General features: G+C 53.5%; 1 protein-coding gene across 3 annotated transcripts; it reads right to left on the bottom strand.

Moving 5' to 3' along the window:
• Window positions 1–18,544, bottom strand: GPR4 (G protein-coupled receptor 4). 3 transcript variants are annotated; one of them, XR_012513817.1, is made up of 3 exons: window positions 18,430–18,530; window positions 5,405–7,543; window positions 1–2,695 (listed from the first exon to the last, which is right to left on the bottom strand). XR_012513817.1 is itself a non-coding variant. In XM_010350962.3 (3 exons), exon 3 carries the CDS (start codon window positions 6,707–6,709, stop codon window positions 5,621–5,623), a length of 1,089 nt encoding a protein of 362 aa, XP_010349264.1. In that variant the 5' UTR covers window positions 6,710–7,543; window positions 16,903–17,071; window positions 18,430–18,530; the 3' UTR covers window positions 1–5,620. The 3 variants fall into 3 exon arrangements, 2 of the variants coding, with proteins under 2 accessions (XP_010349264.1, XP_003940302.1); XM_010350962.3 differs by adding an exon at window positions 16,903–17,071 and having other exon boundaries at window positions 1–7,543; XM_003940253.4 differs by having other exon boundaries at window positions 1–7,543; window positions 18,430–18,544.
• Window positions 18,545–20,040: the final 1,496 nt, after the last annotated feature.

Raw genomic sequence — 20,040 nt, 5'->3', positions numbered from 1 at the left:
ACCAGTAATCCCAGTTACTCCAGAGGCTGAGGCAGAAGAATCACTTGAACCTGGGAGGCAGAGATTGCCGTGAGCTATTTCGTGACTGTACTCCAACCCCGGTGACAGAGACTCCATCTCAAAAAAAGAAAGAAAGAAAACAGGTGCAGAGGGGTGGTGTATAGGAGGACAACTACATTCAGGACACAGAATCAGAGGACCCTGGACTTCCTTGGCATCCACTCTGACTCTCTGAGTGTCCTTTGTCAAGCCCCTGGCACTGAGGGACCTGTGTTTCTTTCATCTGTAATGATGGTGCTGGTGTGTGAACCCTGATCTTCTGAATTACTAAGAATGCCAGGATTCCATAAAAACACCCTTTCCCAGGGTCCCTTCCAGACTGAAGGTATACTGGAACTCGGGACTGTTTCACTTAAGGTCCATCATCTACTTAGGACCAACTGCCTTCCCATTTTACAGACTGGTCAAGTGAGGCCAGAGGATGAAGCGGATTTGCCCAGAGTTCCAGAGGAAATCAGGGTGGAGCTGAAGTGGGAATGTCTTTATTTATTTATTTTATTTTATTTTATTTTTTGAGACGGAGTCTCGCTCTGTGGCTCAGGCTGGAGTGCGGTGGGGGGATCTCAGCTCACTACAAGCTCTGCCTCCTGGGTTCAAGCGACTCTCCTGCCTCAGCCTCCCCAGTAGTTGGAATTACAGGTTTGCACCACGATGCCTGGTTAATTTTTGTGTTTTTAGTATAAATGGGGGTTTCACAATGTTTGCCAGGCTGGTCTTGAACCCCTGATCTCAATTGATCCGCCTGTCTCGGCCTCCCAAAGTGCTGGGATTACAGGCGTGAGCCACCGCACCCTGCCTGAGGCTGGGATTTCTTGAGTCTTGGGTCAGGGCCTTCTCCTGATCCCTGGGGGTGTTAGCCTGGAGCCTCAGGACCTACTGGGGGAGCTGAGGATCCCCACAACGGGTTCAGGGAATTTCTGGACTTGTACATGACTTTTTTGCCGTGTGAATCACTGCTGGTTACATCAGCTCTTAGTGCCTTGACACACAGTAGGTGCCTAATAAATTTTATTGAATGAATGCAAATGAACATTTGGTTGGAAGGGGTCGTGTCCAGGCTTTCATTTGATTCTTCAAGGAGAATCAAAAAGTTTGTTCAAAAAGTTTCTGTGGCTCACACCTGTAATCCTAGCACTTTAGGAGGCCAACACCGGAGGACTGCTTGAAGCCAAGAGTTTGATACCAGCCTGGGCAGCATAGCAAGACCCTGTCTCTACCCCCCCCCCCCCAAAATTTTTTTTAATTAGCCAGGCATGGTGGTTTGCTCCTGTAGTCTCTGCTACTCAAGAGGCTGAGATGGAAGCGCCACTGTGCTCCAGCCTAGGCAACAGAGGGAGACCCTGTCCCCCCCACCAAAAAAAGAAGAGAAATCAAAATATCTGGCCCCAGGCCAGGTGCAGTGACTTATGCCTGTACTCCCAGCACTTTGGGAGGCTGAGGCAGGTGAGTCACCTGTCAGGAGATTGAGACCAGCCTGGCCAACATAGTGAAACCCCATCTGTACTAAAAATACAAAAAAGTAGCTGGGCGTGGTGGCTCACGCCTGTAATCCCAGCAACTCTAGAGGCTGAGACAGGAGAATCTAGAGGAATCTAGAGGCTGATTCCCGGGTGACAGAGTGAGACTCTGTCTCAAAAAAAAAAAAAAAAAAAAATTCTAGCCTCAACATCTCCATTCCAGTAGCTTTATGGCAATGGGATAGGGTGGGAAGACTAGTAAGCCTCCCTCTCTTCTCCAGCTCTCCAGCACCAAAGCCCGGATTTCCCACATCTCTGCGCTCCCTCCACCCTCCACCCCCGAAAAATCATTGAGTGAATTTTTCCCCCATTCTTCTCCTCCTTCCTCTTCCTTTCTCTGAGAAAGGTTTCAGGGAACGTCTTCTGGGAATCTCTGTGTCTGTGTGTGTGTGTGTTGGGGGGAGGGGAGGGCGGGAGGGTTGTGGGTGGATCTTCACACCTCAGGAGTCTGTACACCCGTGAGGAGGAAGGGGAGCGCAGACCGTCTCCTAGGGGCGAGGCCTTTTCAGAGCTGGGTACTTCTTCCTGCTCTCCAGCCTGGTTATGAAACAGTGGCCATGGTGACTCCTGAGACCAGGGGAGGAAGGGCAGCCTTGGCCACCATGGGGCGTGGGAACATGATCAGAGATGGAGAAGGGAGAGAGAGCCTAGGATTGCTCCGGTGCTGACTCACCGGCCGTGCGATCTTGGACTGGTGGCTTGGCCTCTCTGGTGACCGCCCTGGGCTATAGCCTGGGATCCTTCCTGTAAGTTTTTTTGGCTCAGACCCCCCAGTCACCCTTTTCCCGGAATGGGTGAGGGACTCGTGTTCCATAATCCCACTGGCCCCTGTACTTCTTCCGTTAGAGGATTCCTTCCAAATAAATCCAAGGCCGGCGCGGTGGCTCAAGCCTGTAATCCCAGCACTTTGAGAGGCTGAAGCGGGAGGATGACCAACATGGCAAAACCCGGTCTCTACTAAAAATACGAAAATTAACCATGCGTGGTGGTGCGCGCCTCTAATCCCAGCTACTTGGGAGGCTGAGACAGGAGAATCACTTGAACCCGGGAGTCGGAGGTTGCAGTGAGCCAAGATCATGACAGTGCACTCCAGCCTGGGTGACAGAACGAGACTCCATCTTGAAATAAATACACAAATAAACAAACAAACAAAAATAAAAATCCAAAGGCTGACCACTGCTCCTTGTTAAATCCACAACCACCACCCACCCACCGCAACTACCAGCACCTCCCTCTTAGACTACTGCACCACCTGCTCACTGGGCTCCTGGCTGCTATCCTTGTCTCCCATACTCCTTTTTTTATTTTGAGACAGGGCCTTGCTCTGTCGCCCAGGCCGGAGTGCAGTGGCGCAATCACTGCTCACCGCAGCCTCCACCTCCTGGTTCAAGTGAACCTCACGTCTCAGCCTCCCAAGTAACTGGGACTGCAGGCACGTGCCACCATGTCCGGCTAATTTTTAAGTTTTTTGTAGAAATGGAGTCTCCCTATGTTGCCCACAGTGGTCCCAAAGTCCTGGCCTCAAGTGATCCTCCTGCCTCGGCCTCCCAAAGTGCTGGGATTATGGGCTGGAGCCACCATACCCAGCCCGTCTCCCACATTCTACTTCCTACTCAACAGCCAGTGGGATACTGTGAATACTTAAGTCAAATCGCTTTCATCCTCCACTGAGAACCCCCTCATCGCTTCCACTCGTCTCAAATTAAAAGGCAGAGTCCTCATCGGGACTTACATGGCCCCCCATGAACTGCTGTCTCCTCTCCTCTCTCATTTTCCCTTTCCTGCTGTCCTCCCCATCCCTGCTCCAGCCACACTGGCATACCTGCTATCCTTCCAAATTCAGACACTTGGCCGGGCACGGTGGCTCACACCTGTAATCCCAGCACTTTGGGAGGCTGAGGCGGGCATATCACAAGATCAGGAGTTCAAGACCAGCCTGGCCAAAGAGACCAGCCTGGTCAACATGGTGAAAGCCCCCATCTCTACTGAAAATACAAAACAGCCGGGCTCGGTGGCTCAAGCCTGTAATCCCAGCACTTTGGGAGGCTGAGGCGGGTGGATCACGAGGTCAAGAGATCGAGACCATCCTGGTCAACATGGTGAAACCCCGTCTCTACTAAAAATACAAAAAAATTAGCTGGGCATGGTGGCGCGTGCCTGTAATCCCAGCTGCTCAGGAGGCTGAGGCAGGAGAATTGCCTGAACCCAGGAGGCGGAAGTTGCGGTGAGCCGAGATCGTGCCATTGCACTCCAGCCTGGGTAACAAGAGCGAAACTCCGTCTCAAAAAAAAAAAAAAAGAAAAAAGAAAATACAAAACAAAGTAGCCAGGCGTGGTGGCGGGTGCCTGTAATCCCAGCTACTTGGGAGGCTGAGACAGGAGAATTACTTGAACCCGGGAGGCGGAGGTTGCAGTGAGTCAAGATAGTACCATTGCACTCCAGCCTGGGCGGCAGAGTGAGACACTGACTCAAAAAAATAAATAAATAGAAGAAAAAAAGAAAAATCAGATACTCTCTTATATTATTATTATTATTATTTGGAGGCAGAGTTTCACTCCTGTCGCCCAGGCTGGAGTGCAATGGCACAATCCCGGCTCACTGCAACCTCCACCTCCTGGGTTCCAGCGATTCTCCTGCCTCAGCCTCCCGAGTAGCTGGGATGACAGGTGCCCGCCACATTTGGCTATTTTTTTTTTTTAGCATTTTGTATCTTTAGTAGATATGGGGTTTCACCATGTTGGCCAGGCTGGCCTCAAACTCCTGACCCCAGGTGATCCACCCACCTTGGTCTCCCAAAGTGCTAGAATTACAGGGTGAGCCACCGCGCCCCACCTGAATTTCGTACACTCTCTAACCCCAGTGCCCTCGCACCTGCAGTTCCCTCTGCCTGAAATGCTCTTCCCACAGCAGCCACAGGGCTGAGAGCCACGCCTCCTTCCAGTCGGCTGGAAAGCCACCTCAGCAAGCCCTCATCATTTAGTCAGACGCCAATCATCCTCTATCCCCTCAAATGGCTTTGCATAGAACTATATCCCCTCACACTTAGCAATTCCAAACATGACGTATTTTTTTATTTACTTGTGTATGGTGAGCCCTGTGAAGGCAAGGCCAGCCTGTCTCAGTCACTGCTCTATCCTCGGGGCCACCCAGCACAACGCCCTACATAAACCTCTGTTGAATGACAGGTAAATACCCTTTCCTCTTGTCCCAAACCTTCTTCCCAAACCTTCCCACATCATTCCTCCAGGCCATCTGCCCTGGTTGCCCTGGACTCAGATTCTGACTTTCTCCCTCTTCATCCTCAGACCTGACTTGGAGATCGCTGATGATCTAGAAGAACTTAGAATTACGGTCTTACGTGCCCTCCCCTGTATGACCAGCGGCTTTGCAAACATGCCTCTGCATCCTGCACTTCTCTTTCCACTTTCCCCATGAGTCACAGACTTTTATCCACTTGTTGGAAAAAAAAAAACAAATCTAACCTTCTCTATTTGTCTTTATTTTCTGGAGACCAAATATTTGACTTAATTTATCTGGCCGGGCATGATGGCTCACATCTGTACTTTGGGAGGCTGAGGCAGGAGGATCTCTTGAGCCCAGGAGTTTAACACCAGCCTGGGAAACATAGTGAGACTCTGTCTCTACAAAAAGTACAAAAATTAGCCAGCCATAGTGGCACGCACTGGTGGTCCCAGCTACTCGGGAGGCTGATGTGGAAGGATTGCTGGAGCTCAGGAGGTAGAGGCTGCAGTGAGCCACGACTGCACTGCTGCCCTCCACCCTGGGCGACACAGCGAGACCATGTCTCCAAATAAATATTTACTCACCTCCTCCTCCAGGAGGCCCTCCGTGACCACCGAACTGTGATGGGATCTGGGACCATGAAGGTTGACCAGTGACACACCAACCTCACTCTTCCTAAGTTCTGGTATTCTTATGAATATTAACATAGCCCGTTTTCATACAGTTTGCATACACCAGACCAGGAGAGAAGGGACTGTGGGATGAGAGTGGAGGACTGGGGCTTCTGTGCCAGGCAGGGTTCACTGTGCTGGCGGCAGCGTCTTCAGCTGCACCTGGTCCCCCTGGGAGGGCGGAGTGGCCGCCCAGCTGCCAGCCATGGCCTTGGCTGTGCTGTTCCTCTTGGAGGTGAGTGGGGTCTCCAGGGTGAGCGACGCGTTGGCCATCTCCTGGGGCTTGTCGCTGGCCAGAAAGCGGAGCAGGTTGTGCAGAGCCTTGGCCACGTCGCTGCGGGCACCCTCGTTGACCAGGCAGTAGAGGATGGGGTCCGCCACGCAGTTGAGGCTGGTGAAGGCCAGCGAGCTGTGGTAGGCAGAAAAGACACGCTCCTCAAAGCCACAGTCCCAGGGGCGGCCCAGGTAGATGGCGCTGCGGGACAGCAGGAGCACGTGGTAGGGCGCGAAGCAGACCAGCACGATGGCGATGAGGCTGAGGGCCAGTCGCTTGATCTTGGCCTTCTCCTGGCGCTCGGTAGACACGCTGCCCCGCACGGCCCGCAGGATGCCCCGGTACGACAGCAGCATGAGCGCCCACGGAAAGAGGAACCCCACGAAGACCCGATAGAGGTTCATCCAGGCCACCCAGCCTTCCATGGGGAACTTCTCAAAGCAGAAGGTGTGGTTGTAGCGGTCTCGGAAGAGCTCGTCATGGAACAGGGGCGCCGAGTTGGCGCCCAGCTCGGTGGCCCAGACCACGGAGCTCACGGCCACGGCCGTCTTGACGCGGCGCAGGCGGGCGAAGCGCAGCGGGTGGGCCACGGCCAGGTAGCGGTCGACCGAGATGCAGCACAGGAAGGCGATGCTGATGTAGATGTTGGTGTAGAAGATGAAGCCGAACAGCTTGCAGGACCCGGGGCCGTGGATCCAGTTGTCGTGGTGCAGGAAGTAGTCGACCCACAGCGGCAGCGTGCAGATGTACAGCAGGTCGGCGATGCTGAGGTTCATCAGGTACACGCCCAGCTCGTTGCGCTGCTGCACCTGGCGGTAGGCCGCCCACAGAGCCAGGCAGTTGGTGGGCAGCCCCACGCCGATGACGACGATGTAGAGGGATGGCGGGAAGAGGTGGTCCACGCGCGAGTCCACGTGGCAGCCCTCCCACGTCTGGTTGCCCATTGTGGGCACTTCGGCTTCTGGGGCACTTCCCCTGGCCCACGGGGGCTGTGGGGCCACGGGGAGCGGGAGGCCATGGGGCTCCCCACCCCGCCCCGAGCCCCTTCCTTGGAGGCTCAGGGGAACATGGCAGGGAAGAGAGGTAAGGTCAGACAGGCGGAGCCGGGAAGGGCAGAGCTTGAGAGGGAAAAGCTGGAGGAGGGATGGAGTTATGACAGGAGGGAACTCAGGAGGATGATGAGATTAGTAAAGAGGTTTGTCAAGGAGGTTATGTATAGAGTCAAACAGGGTGTCAATGACGGAGTATGGAGGTGACACAAAAATTGGTCTCCGGGAGTGTTTATGGAGGAGACGAGAGCATCGCTGGGCAATGGTGAGGAGATGTTTGCAGGGCAGTTAGGAAGTATGTTCCTAACTGCTGTAGTATTGAAGGAATAATGGTGGGGGAATGTTCTAGAAGACACAGGAAATACATGGGACAGTGTTGAGACAGGACACGCAGGGCAGTCAGGGGGTGTTGGGAAGTCCAGGCAATGTGGGTGGGAGTGCTGGCATTTCCTAGGACCCCAGAAAGAAACAGGTAAGTAAGGTCACCAGTGTGGAGAAGGTTCTGGAAAAGGAGGTGTCTGGCTCAGGGTAAAACAAAGATGTAAGGCTCAGTCTGCCGACTGCAGGAAGGAGTCTTAGGAAACAGGAAGGAGGTGAGTAAGGTCTAGATCGGAAGTGAGTTTGTGACGGAAGGGAATTTGAATGGGAGCAGGGGAGGGACTCCAGCCTGGTCCCCGTGGGAGGGCTGAGGGATTGGATGAAGTCTGTTCAACGCTGACTCTGCAGTGCCTGTGGGGAGAGAGGACAGCAGTGAGGGAGTCATGGACACACCTAGCTTCTCCCCACACCCCTCCCCGGAATCGCTGTGGACTGCAGAGAGTGGATACCCCAACAATGCCTACCTGAGCCCCATCCTAAGCAACCACTCTCTGAGAACACGGATTTGAGGTGCTAGCCGTATTTTCCCCCTGATAGATGTTAGAATAAAGACCCAACTCAGGCCGGGTGCAGTGGCTCACATCTGTAATCTCAATACTTCGGGAGGCCAAGGTGGAACGATTGCTTGAACCCAGGAGTTCGAGACCAGCCTGGGCAATCCAGTGAGACCCAGTCTCTACAAAAAATAAAAATAGGCTGGGGGCAGTGGCTCACACCGGTACTGCCAGCACTTTGGGAGGTTAAGGCGGGCAGATCAGGAGGTCAGAAGATCAAGACCATCCTGGCTACCTAGGCGAAACCCCGTCTCTACTAAAAATACAAAAAAATTAGCCAGGCGTGGTGGCATGCACGTGGAGTCCCGGCTACTCGGGAGGCTGAGGCAGGAGACTCGCTTGATCCCGGGAGGCGGAGGTTGCAGTGAGCCAAGATTGAGCCACTGCACTCCCGCCTAGGTGACAGAACGAGACTCCGTCTCAAAACTAACTAACTAAATAAATAAAAATAAAAATATTAGCCAGGTGTGGTGGTACACAACTGTAGTCCCAGCTACTGGGGAGGCTGATGTGAAAGGATCACTTGAGCCCAGGAGAATCAGGCTGCAGTGAGCTATGACTGCACCACTGCCCTCCAGCTTGGGCAACAGTGCGAGACCCTGTCCAAAAAAAAAAAAAAAAGGCCCCAACTCAGATTTTGCGCTTTCTTGCAGAAGCCCTGTAAAATTGGCACAGGTATCATATCATGCTTCAGGAAATGCCAGACTAGTCTAACTCTATCATGTCACAGAGAGGAGGGGCCCAGAGAGGTTGAGCTACCTCCCTAAGGATGCACAGCATGGCAGCAATAAGACCAGGGCTGGGGCCAGCCTCCCACTCCTTACCCAGGAATCCCATTCTTGTCAACAAGCATAATAACAATAAACATTAACTGAGCCCTGCTACTTATCAGATCCCATTCCAGGCATTTTGATGTGTATTATTTATTTTATTTATTTATTTATTTTGAGATGGAGTCTCACTCTGTAGCCCAGGCTGGAGTGCAGTGGCGCAATCTCGGCTCACTGCAACCTCCACCTCCTGGATCCCGGTTCAAGCAATTCTCTCGCCTCAGTGTCCAGAGTAGCTGGGATTACAGGCACGTGCCACCATGCCCAGCTAATTTTTGTATTTTTCGTAAAGACTGGGTTTCACTGTGTTGGCCAGGCTGGTCTTGAACTCCTGATCTTGTGATCTGCCCACCTCAGCCTCCCAAAGTACTGGGATTACAGGCGTGAGCCACCATGCCCGGCCTTTTATTTTATTTACTTATTTATTATTTGAGATGGAGTTTCACTCTGTTGCCCAGGCTGGAGTGCAGTGGTGCAACCTCAGCTCACTGCAACCTCCACCTCCCCAGTTCAAGCGATTCTCCTGCCTCAGCCTCCCGACTAGCTGGGACTACAGACGCACGACACCGTGCCCAGCTAATTTTTGTTTTTTTTTTTTTTTATTATTATTTTTATTTTTTTGAGACGGAGTTTCGCTCTTGTTACCCAGGCTGGAGTGCAATGGCGCGATCTCGGCTCACCGCAACCTCCGCCTCCTGGGTTCAGGCAATTCTCCTGCCTCAGCCTCCTGAATAGCTGGGATTACAGGCACGCGCCACCATGCCCAGCTAATTTTTTGTATTTTTAGTAGAGACGGGGTTTCACCCTGTTGACCAGGTTGGTCTCGATCTCTCGACCTCGTGATCCACCCGCCTCGGCCTCCCAAAGTGCTGGGATTACAGGCTTGAGCCACCGCGCCCGGCCTTATTTACTTATTTATTATTTGAGATGGAGTTTCACTCTGTTGCCTAGGCTGGAGTGCAGTGGTGCAACCTCAGCTCACTGCAACCTCCACTTCCCCAGTTCAAGCGATTCTCCTGCCTCAGCCTCCTGACTAGCTGGGACTACAGACGCACGACACCATGCCCAGCTAATTTTTGTATTTTTAGTAGAGATGGGATTTCACCATGTTGGTGAGGATGGTCTTGGTCTCTTGACCTCATGATCTGTCACCTCAGCCTCCCAAACTGCCAGGATTACAGGTGTGAGCCACCACACCTGGCCATTTACTTATTTGTTTGAGAAAGGGTCTTGCTCTGTCGCTAGGACTAGAATGCAGTAGCATGACCACAGCTCATTGCAGCCTCAACCTCCTGGGCTCCCAGTGATCCTCCTGCCTCAGCCTCCCAAGTAACTGGAAACACAGGCATGCATCACCATGCCTAGCTAAAAAATTTATATAGTATAGATGGAGGTCTCCCTACGTTGCCCAGGCTGGTCTCGAACTCCTGAGATCAATGGGTCCTCTCCCCTTGGCCTCCCAAAGTGCTAGGATGACAGGAGTAAGCTACCACGCCCAGCCAATTTGTGGATATCATTTCATTGAGAATTTTTCAAGACTCCTATGAGGAAAGTAGTTGTTCTTCCTCTTTGACAAATTGAGGCACAGAGCTGTTCTGAGACCTGTCCAACATCCTGATGGCTGGAGTGTGGCCATCTCCGCTCTCAGTCCTAGTCTCCAACCTGTGCTTCAGTGTCCACCCCAGAATAACTGGACAGGCGGGGTTGGTGGCTCAGGCCTGCAATCCCAGCAGCCCGAAGCGGGTGGATCACCTGAGATCAGGAGTTTGAGATCTGCCTGGCCAACATGGCGAAACCCCATCTTTACTAAAAATACAAAAATTAGCCAGGCATGGTAGCAGGTGCCGGTAATCCCAGCTCCTTGGGAGGCTGAGGCAGAAGGATTGCTTGATCCCAGGAGGCGGAGGTCGCAGTGAGCTGAGATCGTGCCACTGCACTCCAGCCTGGGTGACATGAGAGAGACTCCATCTCAAAAAAAAGAAAACGAATAACTGCACAGAAAAGGGCCCTGGGCTGCCAGTGGGGACTGGGAACCAAAGCTGCAGACGAGGAAGAGAAAGGGGAGAGCCAGGAGCTGCTGGGGACAGTCAGGGTCAAGGACAGGGAGCGTGGGGAGGCCCTGGGGTCAGCGCCAGTAGTCTCCGCCCTCAGGGACCACTTCCTTCACTGTCTCTGCCCTTCCCCTCCAATTGTCTTGTCACCCCCTTTGTTCTGGGAAGATTAGCACACACGGGGCAAAGGATACTCATGGACCGAGCCCCTGACTGTCATCAACCCCCTGAGGGAAGCAGAACCAAATCCAGAGTCGCAGGGCCCTTCGGGAGCCATTCCATCCGGGGCTCTTTGGGTTTAGTGCTTTTGGATCTGAAGCTTTTTTTGTTTTCTCCCAACAAGATCCTAACCAGAAACCCAATCTAAAACAGTGAAAAGGACAAGCTGGGCCGGGCGTGGTGGCTCACGCCTCTAATCCTACCACTTTGAGAGGCCGAGGTGGGTGGATCACCTGAGGTCAAGAGTTCAAGACCAGCCTGGCCATCATGGTGAAACCCCAGCTTATAAATAAATAAATAAATAATATCTATTAAAAAAAAAAAAAAAAAGAAAGGCCGGGCGCGGTGGCTCAAGCCTGTAATCCCAGCACTTTGGGAGGCTGAGGCGGGTGGATCACGAGGTCGAGAGATCGAGACCATCCTGGTCAACATGGTGAAACCCCGTCTCTACTAAAAATACAAAAAATTAGCTGGGCATGGTGGCGCGTGCCTGTGATCCCAGCTACTCAGGAGGCTGAGGCAGGAGAATCGCCTGAGCCCAGGAGGCGGAGGTTGCGGTGAGCCGAGATCGCGCCATTGCACTCCAGCCTGGGTAACAAGAGCGAAACTCCGTCTCAAAAAAAAAAAAAAAGAAAGAAAAGGACAAGCTGCTAGCTGCTCTGGTGAAACAAGGCCACCTCTCAAGATCCCCAGGATGCACTTTGAAAAGCCTTGGTAGAGTCCACTGACAGATGAGGAAACCGAGGCCCAGAGAGGGGAAAAAGGAGGTCCATGGAGCCTCCCAGATGCCAGAGCATCTTTTATGGGAAAGTCCCCTCGGCTCCACCTCCCAAGTGGTTCCTGAATTTGTGTCCACCTCTCTCAGACCCCCGCTGCTGTCCACTCTACGTCAGCATCATCATTCGCTCGGACCGTTACAGCAGCATCACCACTGCTCTTCTGGGTTGCTGCTCTGGTTTCTTTCTCCTCCCCCCAAGTATGCCCTGCATATTTGTATAATTTTTGTATTTTTAGTAGAGATGGGGTTTCAACATCTCGGTCAAGCTGGTCTTGAACTTCTGACCTTGTGATCCAAGCACCTTGGCCTCCGAAAGTGCTGGGATTACAGGCGTGAGTCACCATATCCAGCCAGAAAGATCTTTCTAACATGAAAATCAGGTCTTCCTTTTCTTTTTAAATTTATTTATTTTTGAGACAAGGTCTAACTCTGCCATGCAGTGATGCAATCCTGACTCATGCAGCCGTGACCTCCTAGGCTCAAGTAATCCTCCCACCTCAGCCTCCTAAATGGTGGCTGGGACGACAGGTGTGGGCCACCACTAATTTTTCTATTTTTTGTACAGACGGGGTTTCCCCATGTTGCCCACACTGGTCTCCAACTCCTGGGCTCAAGTGATTCTCCTGCCTTGGCCTCCCGAAGTGCTGGGATTATAGGCATGAGCCACCACAACCAGCCTAGCTCTTGTCACTTCTCTGCTTGAAACCCTCCAATGGCTTCCAAATGGGCTTGCAGTAAAATCCATGCTCCTTGTCCAGGATCACCAGGTTCTATCTGACCTGCTGGGGCAGCCTAGCCAACCTCACCCAGCTCTCCTTCCTGTCTCAGCAGGTTCAAGGTAACTGACCTTTACAGCCTCAAACCTTCGCACACTTACCATACCCATACTCTCCATCTGGAATGCTTTTTTTTTTTTTTTTTTTTTTTTTTGAGACGGAGTTTCGCTCTTGTTGCCCAGGCTGGAGTGCAATGGCGTGATCTTGGCTCACCGCAACCTCCGCCTCCTGGGTTCAGGCAATTCTCCTGCCTCAGCCTCCTGAGTAGCTGGGATTACAGGCACATGCCACCATGCCCAGCTAATTTTTAGTATTTTTAGTAGAGACGGGGTTTCACCATGTTGACCAGGATGGTCTCGATCTCTTGACCTCGTGATCCACCCGCCTCAGCCTCCCAAAGTGCTGGGATTACAGGCTTGAGCCACCGCGCCCGGCCTTTTTTTTTTTTTTTTTCGAGACAGAGTCTTGCTCTGTTGCCCAGCAGGCTGGAGTGCAGTGGCATGATCTCAGCTCACTGCAACTTTCGCCTTCTACGTTCAACCAATTTTCCTGCCTCGGCCTCCCAGGTAGCTATGATTACAGGCATGCACCACCACACCTGGATAATTTTTGTTTTTGTTTTGTTTTGTTTTGTTTTTGAGACGGAGTTTCGCTCTTGTTACCCAGGCTGGAGTGCAATGGCGCGATCTCGGCTCACCGCAACCTCCGCCTCCTGGGTTCGGGCAATTCTCCTGCTTCAGCCTCCTGAGTAGCTGGGATTACAGGCACGTGCCACCATGCCCAGCTACTTTTTAGTATTTTTAGTAGAGATGGGGTTTCACCATGTTGGCCAGGATGATCTTAATCTCTTGACCTCATGATCCAACTGCGTCGGCCTCCCAAAGTGCTGGGATTACAGGCATGAGCCACCACGACCGGCAATTTTTGTATTTTTAGTAGAGATGGGATTTCACCATGTTGGCCAGGCTGGTCTCGAACTCCCGGCCTCAAGTGATCCACCCACCTTGGCCTCCCAAAGTGCTGGGATTACACTGCTCTTCCTTCAGATGGTCTGAATAGCTCCGTTCCCTCCTTCACTTCCTCAGGGAGTCCCCTCTCCATCCAGTCCCCGCATCTCCCCTGGCCCATGACCCTCTCCTCACATCACCTGGGTCTTGTTTGTGTCTGTCTATCTGTCTAGGATAGGTGTTCCAGGAGGGCAGAGACTTTGCGTGTCTTGTTGACTGCTATAGCCCCAGCACCCAGGACAGGCCCAGCATCCAGTAGGTGCTCAATAAATTACCGAGGTCATGGTCAGGGAGCACAGGGCCATTTGCCAATGGCAGAAATCATTCCAGAAGCTTTGCAGAGGCAAGAGGCATGGAGTACAAAACATGTATTCTCAGCCAGGCATGGTAGTTCAAGCCTGTAATCCTAGCAGTTTGGGAGGCCAAGGCAGGGGGATCACCTAAGGTTGGGAGTTCGAGACTAGCCTGACCAACATGCAGAAACCCCGTCTCTACTAAAAATACAAAAAGTAGCTGAACATGGTGACTCATGCCTGTAATCTCAGCTACTCAGGAGGCTAAGGCAGGAGAATCACTTGAACCCGGGAAGCGGAATGTGCGGTAAGCCAAGATTGCACCATTGTACTCCAACCTGGGCAACTTCATGTCAAAAAAAAAAAAAAAAAAATGTATTCTCTGGCCATAAGGCTGCCCCATCCCACCCCAGGCTCAAACTAGGGTTTGAGGTGGAGGGGGAAGGGAGGGGAAGGAGTTTGTTCCCAGGAGAAGAGGTGGGCAGGGGAGAGCTGGAAAGGGCAGGATCTATCCGCTTCTTAATTGACTTTGAAAGGTCAGGGCTGAGTCCTTCTCAGTGTGTCCTGCCCCCTGTAGGGTCCTCAGCAGCGAAGCTGCCACCCCACCCCAGACTCCTGGGCAGAAGCTTGTGGGTCCTGTGGAGCTGAGATGGGTGGGGGTGTACTCTGGGCTGTAACAATGCCATCCCGTCCCTCCCTTCCACTTGAAACCTCCTACCCCGACCAAGTCACTCAAAATACCCCCTCCTCTGCCCTCTCTCTCCCCATCCCTCTGGCCCTAGTCTCCCTTCCTCCTGTGACATTGAGAGAATTACTTCTCCAGGAGCCTCAGTTTCCCCTTCTGTAAAAGCGCGCACCACCTTTATACCCATCACAGCACAGACTGTAACATCCATGCTAGAATGCGATTATCATCTCCATAATGTGCAGTTTGAAGAGTTATTGTTATTCCACGGGGACTAGGGGGCTGAGACAAGAAATGAACCAGTTCTTCACGGCAGGAGGCACCGGCTGAGGGCTGGAAGTCCCCTTTGCCCCACTTTCTGTCGACCCCCAGGGCTCTGCTGACCTAACTCGGGTACGCAGGCAGGAGACGTTTCCGGCAGCCAGAGGCGGAAACGCACTTCCCATTGCTAATTTCCTTGAGGGGGAACCAGTCCAGCTCTTGGCCCTCCTTCCTCCCACCCCTCCTCCCCAACCTGATGGCATCTTGGGTATGCTGGATATGGGAGGGAGGGGTGCCCAGACAGCCCTCTCTTCTCCCCCACGTGAGATCTGCCCACCACGGAAACCCCAAAAGACAGCACGCAACATCAGACTCGGAATGCCACGTATATGTGACAGCTGGGGCTGCGAGACTGTTTCTGACCCCTTCTTGATACAGATGGGGAAACTGAGGCCCACAGCAGCAAGGCAGTTGTCCAAGTCACTTGACGTCTCAGGTCGGGGCAAACCTCCTGTCACTCTTAACTAAACAGCTTCCCTTCCCCTGGGGTTTTTCTCTTCACTCTCCGAAGTTCCGTAATTTTTCTCAAGTCTTTCTGAGCCTGTCTGGCCCCTCTGAGAACCTACTGGAAGATACGGACCTTCCCCCCACCAAGAAAGCAAGCGACCTTCCATCACCTGATCTCCTTAACCCCATTCCCTTGCAAGACCCTCTTTGGGTGGGATCTAAGTTCTGCCCCTTACTTAGGGCTCTGTTGAGGAGGTGAACCCCCAAATCTCCCAGTCCACAAGAAGCTCCCCCTGTCGGTCCCACAGGCCCCCACTTCTTGGGTCCCTGTGGCCCCTTCCAGAGGGCCAGGGGGAAGAGAAATACACCCAAGAGTGGAGCGATGGAGAGGGACAAGAAAGAGTAGGCAGACCCAGCCCCTCCGTTAACAGCCTCAACTGCCACCCCAAAACGCAGCAAAGCCGAAAAACTTGGAAGGGTTTTGAGGACTAGAGGGAGGAGTGCCACAGCCTCCCACATCCCCCAGCACTCCCCGGCCTCGTCCCCGTTGCCACCAAGCTATCTCACCTCCCCCTTTTCCTCCTCTGTGGGCTCCTGCTCCCCCCACCTTCTCCCCCACCACCTTCCCTCGGGAGCCCCAGGGGACCAGCCAACTCCGGTCTGCTCATTAGGGACGAAATGTGATCACCACTCCTCGCTCCCCACCTGGTGCCCTGGCGGCCAGCGGAAACCAGGGGGCAGCCGGGCCACCCTAGCCGCCCCACTGCACCTCAGTTTCCCCATTTCGACTGAGGGGGGCCTCTGTGCCCCCACGCCCACACTGCCCATCAGGGATACCAGTCCTTAGACTGCCTCTCTGACGTTCTGTGTTCCCACAGTTCTGCGATCTTCAGGTTCTATCCTTAGTTCACGCCGCAGTTGAATGTTCTATTATAACATCCTAGAGCGTTACTCTTCTTTCATTCTATTTATTACATCGTGGCTTTGTAAGCACCAACCCTTCTAAGTTTCCAATATTCTAGAAGTCTCACATTCCAAGATTCGAAAGTTCTATTGTTAGAACGCGCTATGGTGTTTTTTTTTTTTTTTTTTAAGCGTTCTATGACTTTCATAATCTATTATTACACCCTCAGTGATTTTTATCTTTCCCCGGCAAACAGGAATACGTATTTCCATTTTCTCTTTTACAGAAATGGGAACGTACACTAAATACGGTGAGCCCCACTTCCTTTTCTTCCCCACCCCCCCCCCCCGCCTTTTCTTGTCTGCTTTTGAACATTCCAGCAGCTGATTTCTGAGACTGTGCGGAATTCTAAGAAACTGTGGCTTCACGGAGGGAAGAGAAGGGCGTGTTAGTTACTGCCTCCACCTGGCCCCTAAATTCTCACCACCTGCGGGGCACAGGAGGCATCCAGGCCACCTCTCTACCCTTTCCCTAGCGGGCCTAGCCTCAGCCCTCCCTGCTCAACACCAGCTGAGTTATTATTTGTCTAGACACAAACCAAATTATAGGCCCTGTCCCCGAGGGAACGGTGGGCTCCAGGCGGAGGGTCAGGAGACTGAGGCTGGAGTTAATCCTGCTTCCCCTCCACCTCCCTCCCCTCCACCTCCCTCCCTCTCTTCCCGAAACTCCACCTCTTCCACCCAAACCAACTCTTGCCCCTCTCCCTCCCCACCACGGTTTTAGAAATATTTTCTCTCCTCTGCTTCTAAAACCCTCCCTTTTGGATTTCAGCCATTTTCACTCACCCTGGCGTCTTTCCCTCCTCATTGAGACCTCTTTCCCAAAATCGATCCGACTTAGTGGTAGCAGAAGAAGTCAGCTCTCTGGATTTGGGCTTCAGTTGCAAACTGGCGTCCCAACCCTCTAGCCTGGCACTGACTCACTGTGGAGACGTCTGGGCCTCAGTTTCCCCATCTATAAAATGGGAGCGGGGTGGGGGGTCGTTGGCCTAATGGCTCCACAAACCCTTTCCAGCTCTCAGCTGCCAGCACTGAAAAGTGCCGAGATTTCAGCACTCCTCTTTTCGGATTGAAGGATTGCAGTATCCCGAGGACCTTTGACTGGAAGGATCTGGAATTCCGGGGCCTCCCCTCTGATCTTTCTTCCATCTGGGCCCTTCCATTCAAAGATGCTCGCGTTCAAAGTTCTTGACCCTATGACTTCCCAGAGTTCGAGGAGCCCCCGTGGGTCGCTCGTCCTCTTCTGCTGGGATTCCCCCAGAGAAGAAAACCTCCCCATCCTCACCCGAACCCGAAGTCAAGTTCATCGACAGAGACAGAGCGGGGGCAGGTGCCTTCTTGGTGGGTTCAGGAGGAGGAGGGCTGATGGTGGGCTTTGGAGGGGGCATTGGGGGGTGTGGCCCCATCCTCTCAATTTCTGCGCCAAATTCCCCATTGCGCATCCAGCCCGAGCACACACACACACATCCCACAACATGTGTCACAGATATTCTAGAGCTGTTCCTCAGCCTAGTTTGGGAGGGCAGGTTGTCCAGTTCCAGGGGGGAGAGTGAGGCGGAAGCAGGAAAGAGTTAACTGTGACCCAGCCAAATCCTGGAAGAGAGGAAGTAGGGGAGGAAGTGCACCCCCCAGCCAGGAATTCCTGAAATTGGCGGGCGGGGTGGGTGCGACCTCAGGGGCAGTGGGATGGCTCCCTGAAGGGGGCCAAGGGTTCAGAGTCCGCCTGCCCCAGGTCATAAGCCTCCTGCCCCCTAACCCCGACTCCCAAGCAGCTTCCCAGCCCAGAGGAAAGTTCCGGGATGCCAGAGGATTTGGAAGGAGAAACGACAGAGTTGAGGGTGCCGAAACAGGGTTATAAGAGACGGAGACACAGAGACAGGGTAATAGAGAGAGACGGAGAGACAGGAAAGGAGAGAGCAAAAAGACACACAGAGACAGGGAGAGATGGACTCAGAGGCAGAGAGATCCATAGAGGTGCCACAACAGACGGGGGACAGGCAGGGGCAGGGGGACGTGGCCCCCAGAAACAGAGACAGAGACAGACGCAGACAGAGACGCAGAGATCAAGAGACAAAGACATCCAGAGACACAGAAGGAGAGACAGGTCCAGAGGCAGAGGGACCACAGACACAGCCTCAGAGACCTCAGGACATGGAGACAGACGCAGAGCCGAGCAGAGCAACAGAGGGGGCGGGCGCCGAGAGGGCGCGGGAGACTGAGGCAGCCCCCGAAGGGGCGGGGAGGAGCGGTCCCGTCACGAGCAGGGCAACCTGGTGAGAGCCCGCGGGCGGCCGGGGAGGGCCCGGCTCTTACCTGCGCACGGCGGCTGGACGGGGCGGGCGGCGGTGCCTGTCTCTGCTGCGTCCTTGTCCGGGCTCGACGGCGGCGCAGGGACCCAGCGGACGCCCCTTTGGGGCAGAACAGCGGCGACTCCTCCCGGCCCACGGGCTCGAGCCGCCCGCCGAGGCCCCGCCCCGCCCAGGCCCGCCCCCATTAACCCCACCTCTGCCGCTGCCCCTTGAGCCCTTTCAGGCTTCACCCCACTCAACGCCGCCAGCCCCGGGGGAAGCTCATCTGCTGCTGGAACACCCCCCAATCCTTCCAAGTCCCCCAGCTGGAAGGGCCCCTCTCTCCAACCACACCACCAACTTTAACAAGCCCGGAGATACGGGAAGAGGAGGCCCCCCCCCGGGTTGAGCCATTTTCTCCCTTAGAGACCCCAGGCCTCCGTTATTCATCTTCTGGTCCTTAACCTTCTGCATCTTCCCCACCAAGGGAGAGAATAAAGGGTTCTGTTAGGTCCCCAACTCCAAAGTCAGGGCCACCCCTAGAAGGAGCTCTGGGGTTGCGGTTACAGGCTGCCTCTTGGTCAGACCTTAGGCTAGGGACATCCCCGTGGCTGTTTCCTCTTTGAATCAAGGTGGTCACTAATGGTGCCTGCTTGCTTTTTCCTTTCTTCTCTTTCTTTCTTCCTTCTCTCCTGCCCTCCCTCCCTCCCTCCCTCCCTCCCTCCTTCCCTCCTTCCCTCCTTCCCTCCTTCCCTCCTTCCTTCCTTTTTTCCAAGTTTTGCTCTTGTTGCCCAGGCTGGAGTGCAATGGGGAGATCTCACTGAAACCTCTGCCTCCCAATGGCGAGATCCCACTGAAACCTCTACCTGATTCTTCTGCCTCAGCCTCCCGAATAGCTGGGATTGCAGGCATGCGCCACCTCGCCCGACTAATTTTGTTTTTTAGTAGAGACAGAGTTTCTCCATGTTGGTCAGGCTGGTCTCCAACTCCCAACCTCAGGTGATCCACCCACCTTGGATCCCGGGATTCCGTTCGTGAGCCACCTCGCTCAGCTTCTTTCTTTTTTTTCGGACAGTAGCACTCTGTTACCCGGGCTGTAGTGCAGTTACACAATCTCCGCCCACTGCAATTTCCACCTCCCAGGTTCAAGCTATTCTCCTGCCTTGGCCTCCTGAGTAGCTTGGATTACAGGCAGGTGCCATGGCTAATTTTTGTATTTTTAATAGAGACGGGCTTTTGCCATGTTGGCCAGGCTGGTCTGAAACTCCTAAGCTCAAGCTATCTGCCCACCTCGGCCTCCCAAAGTGTTGGGATTACAGGCGTGAGCCACTGTGCCTGGCCTTTATTTTTCTTTTTCTGAGACAGGGTTTCACTCTGTTGTCCAGTCAGGAGCGCGGTGGCACGATCATGGTTCACTGCAGCCTCAAACCTCCCAGGCTCAAGTAATCCTCCCACCTCAGCCTCCCAAGTTGCTGGGACCACAGGAATGCACCAGCACACCTGGACGGTTTTTTAAATTTTTTTCTACGACAGGGGCCTCACTATCTTATCCAGGATAGTCTCAAACTCCTGGGCTCAAGCGATCCTGCTGCTTTGGCCTCCCAAAGTGCTGGGATTACAGGCGTGAGCCACCACA

This window comes from Saimiri boliviensis, chromosome 14 (assembly GCF_048565385.1).
Source record: "Saimiri boliviensis isolate mSaiBol1 chromosome 14, mSaiBol1.pri, whole genome shotgun sequence".
NCBI lineage: Eukaryota > Metazoa > Chordata > Mammalia > Primates > Cebidae > Saimiri > Saimiri boliviensis.
The sequence above is the reverse complement of the archived record's forward strand: the minus strand, read 5'-3'. Positions and strand labels throughout refer to the sequence as shown.

What these genes read in the sequence shown, in the direction of transcription:
- GPR4 (XM_003940253.4), bottom strand. Translation starts at nt 6,709, where the DNA reads ATGGGCAACCAGACGTGGGAGGGCTGCCACGTGGACTCGCGCGTGGAC.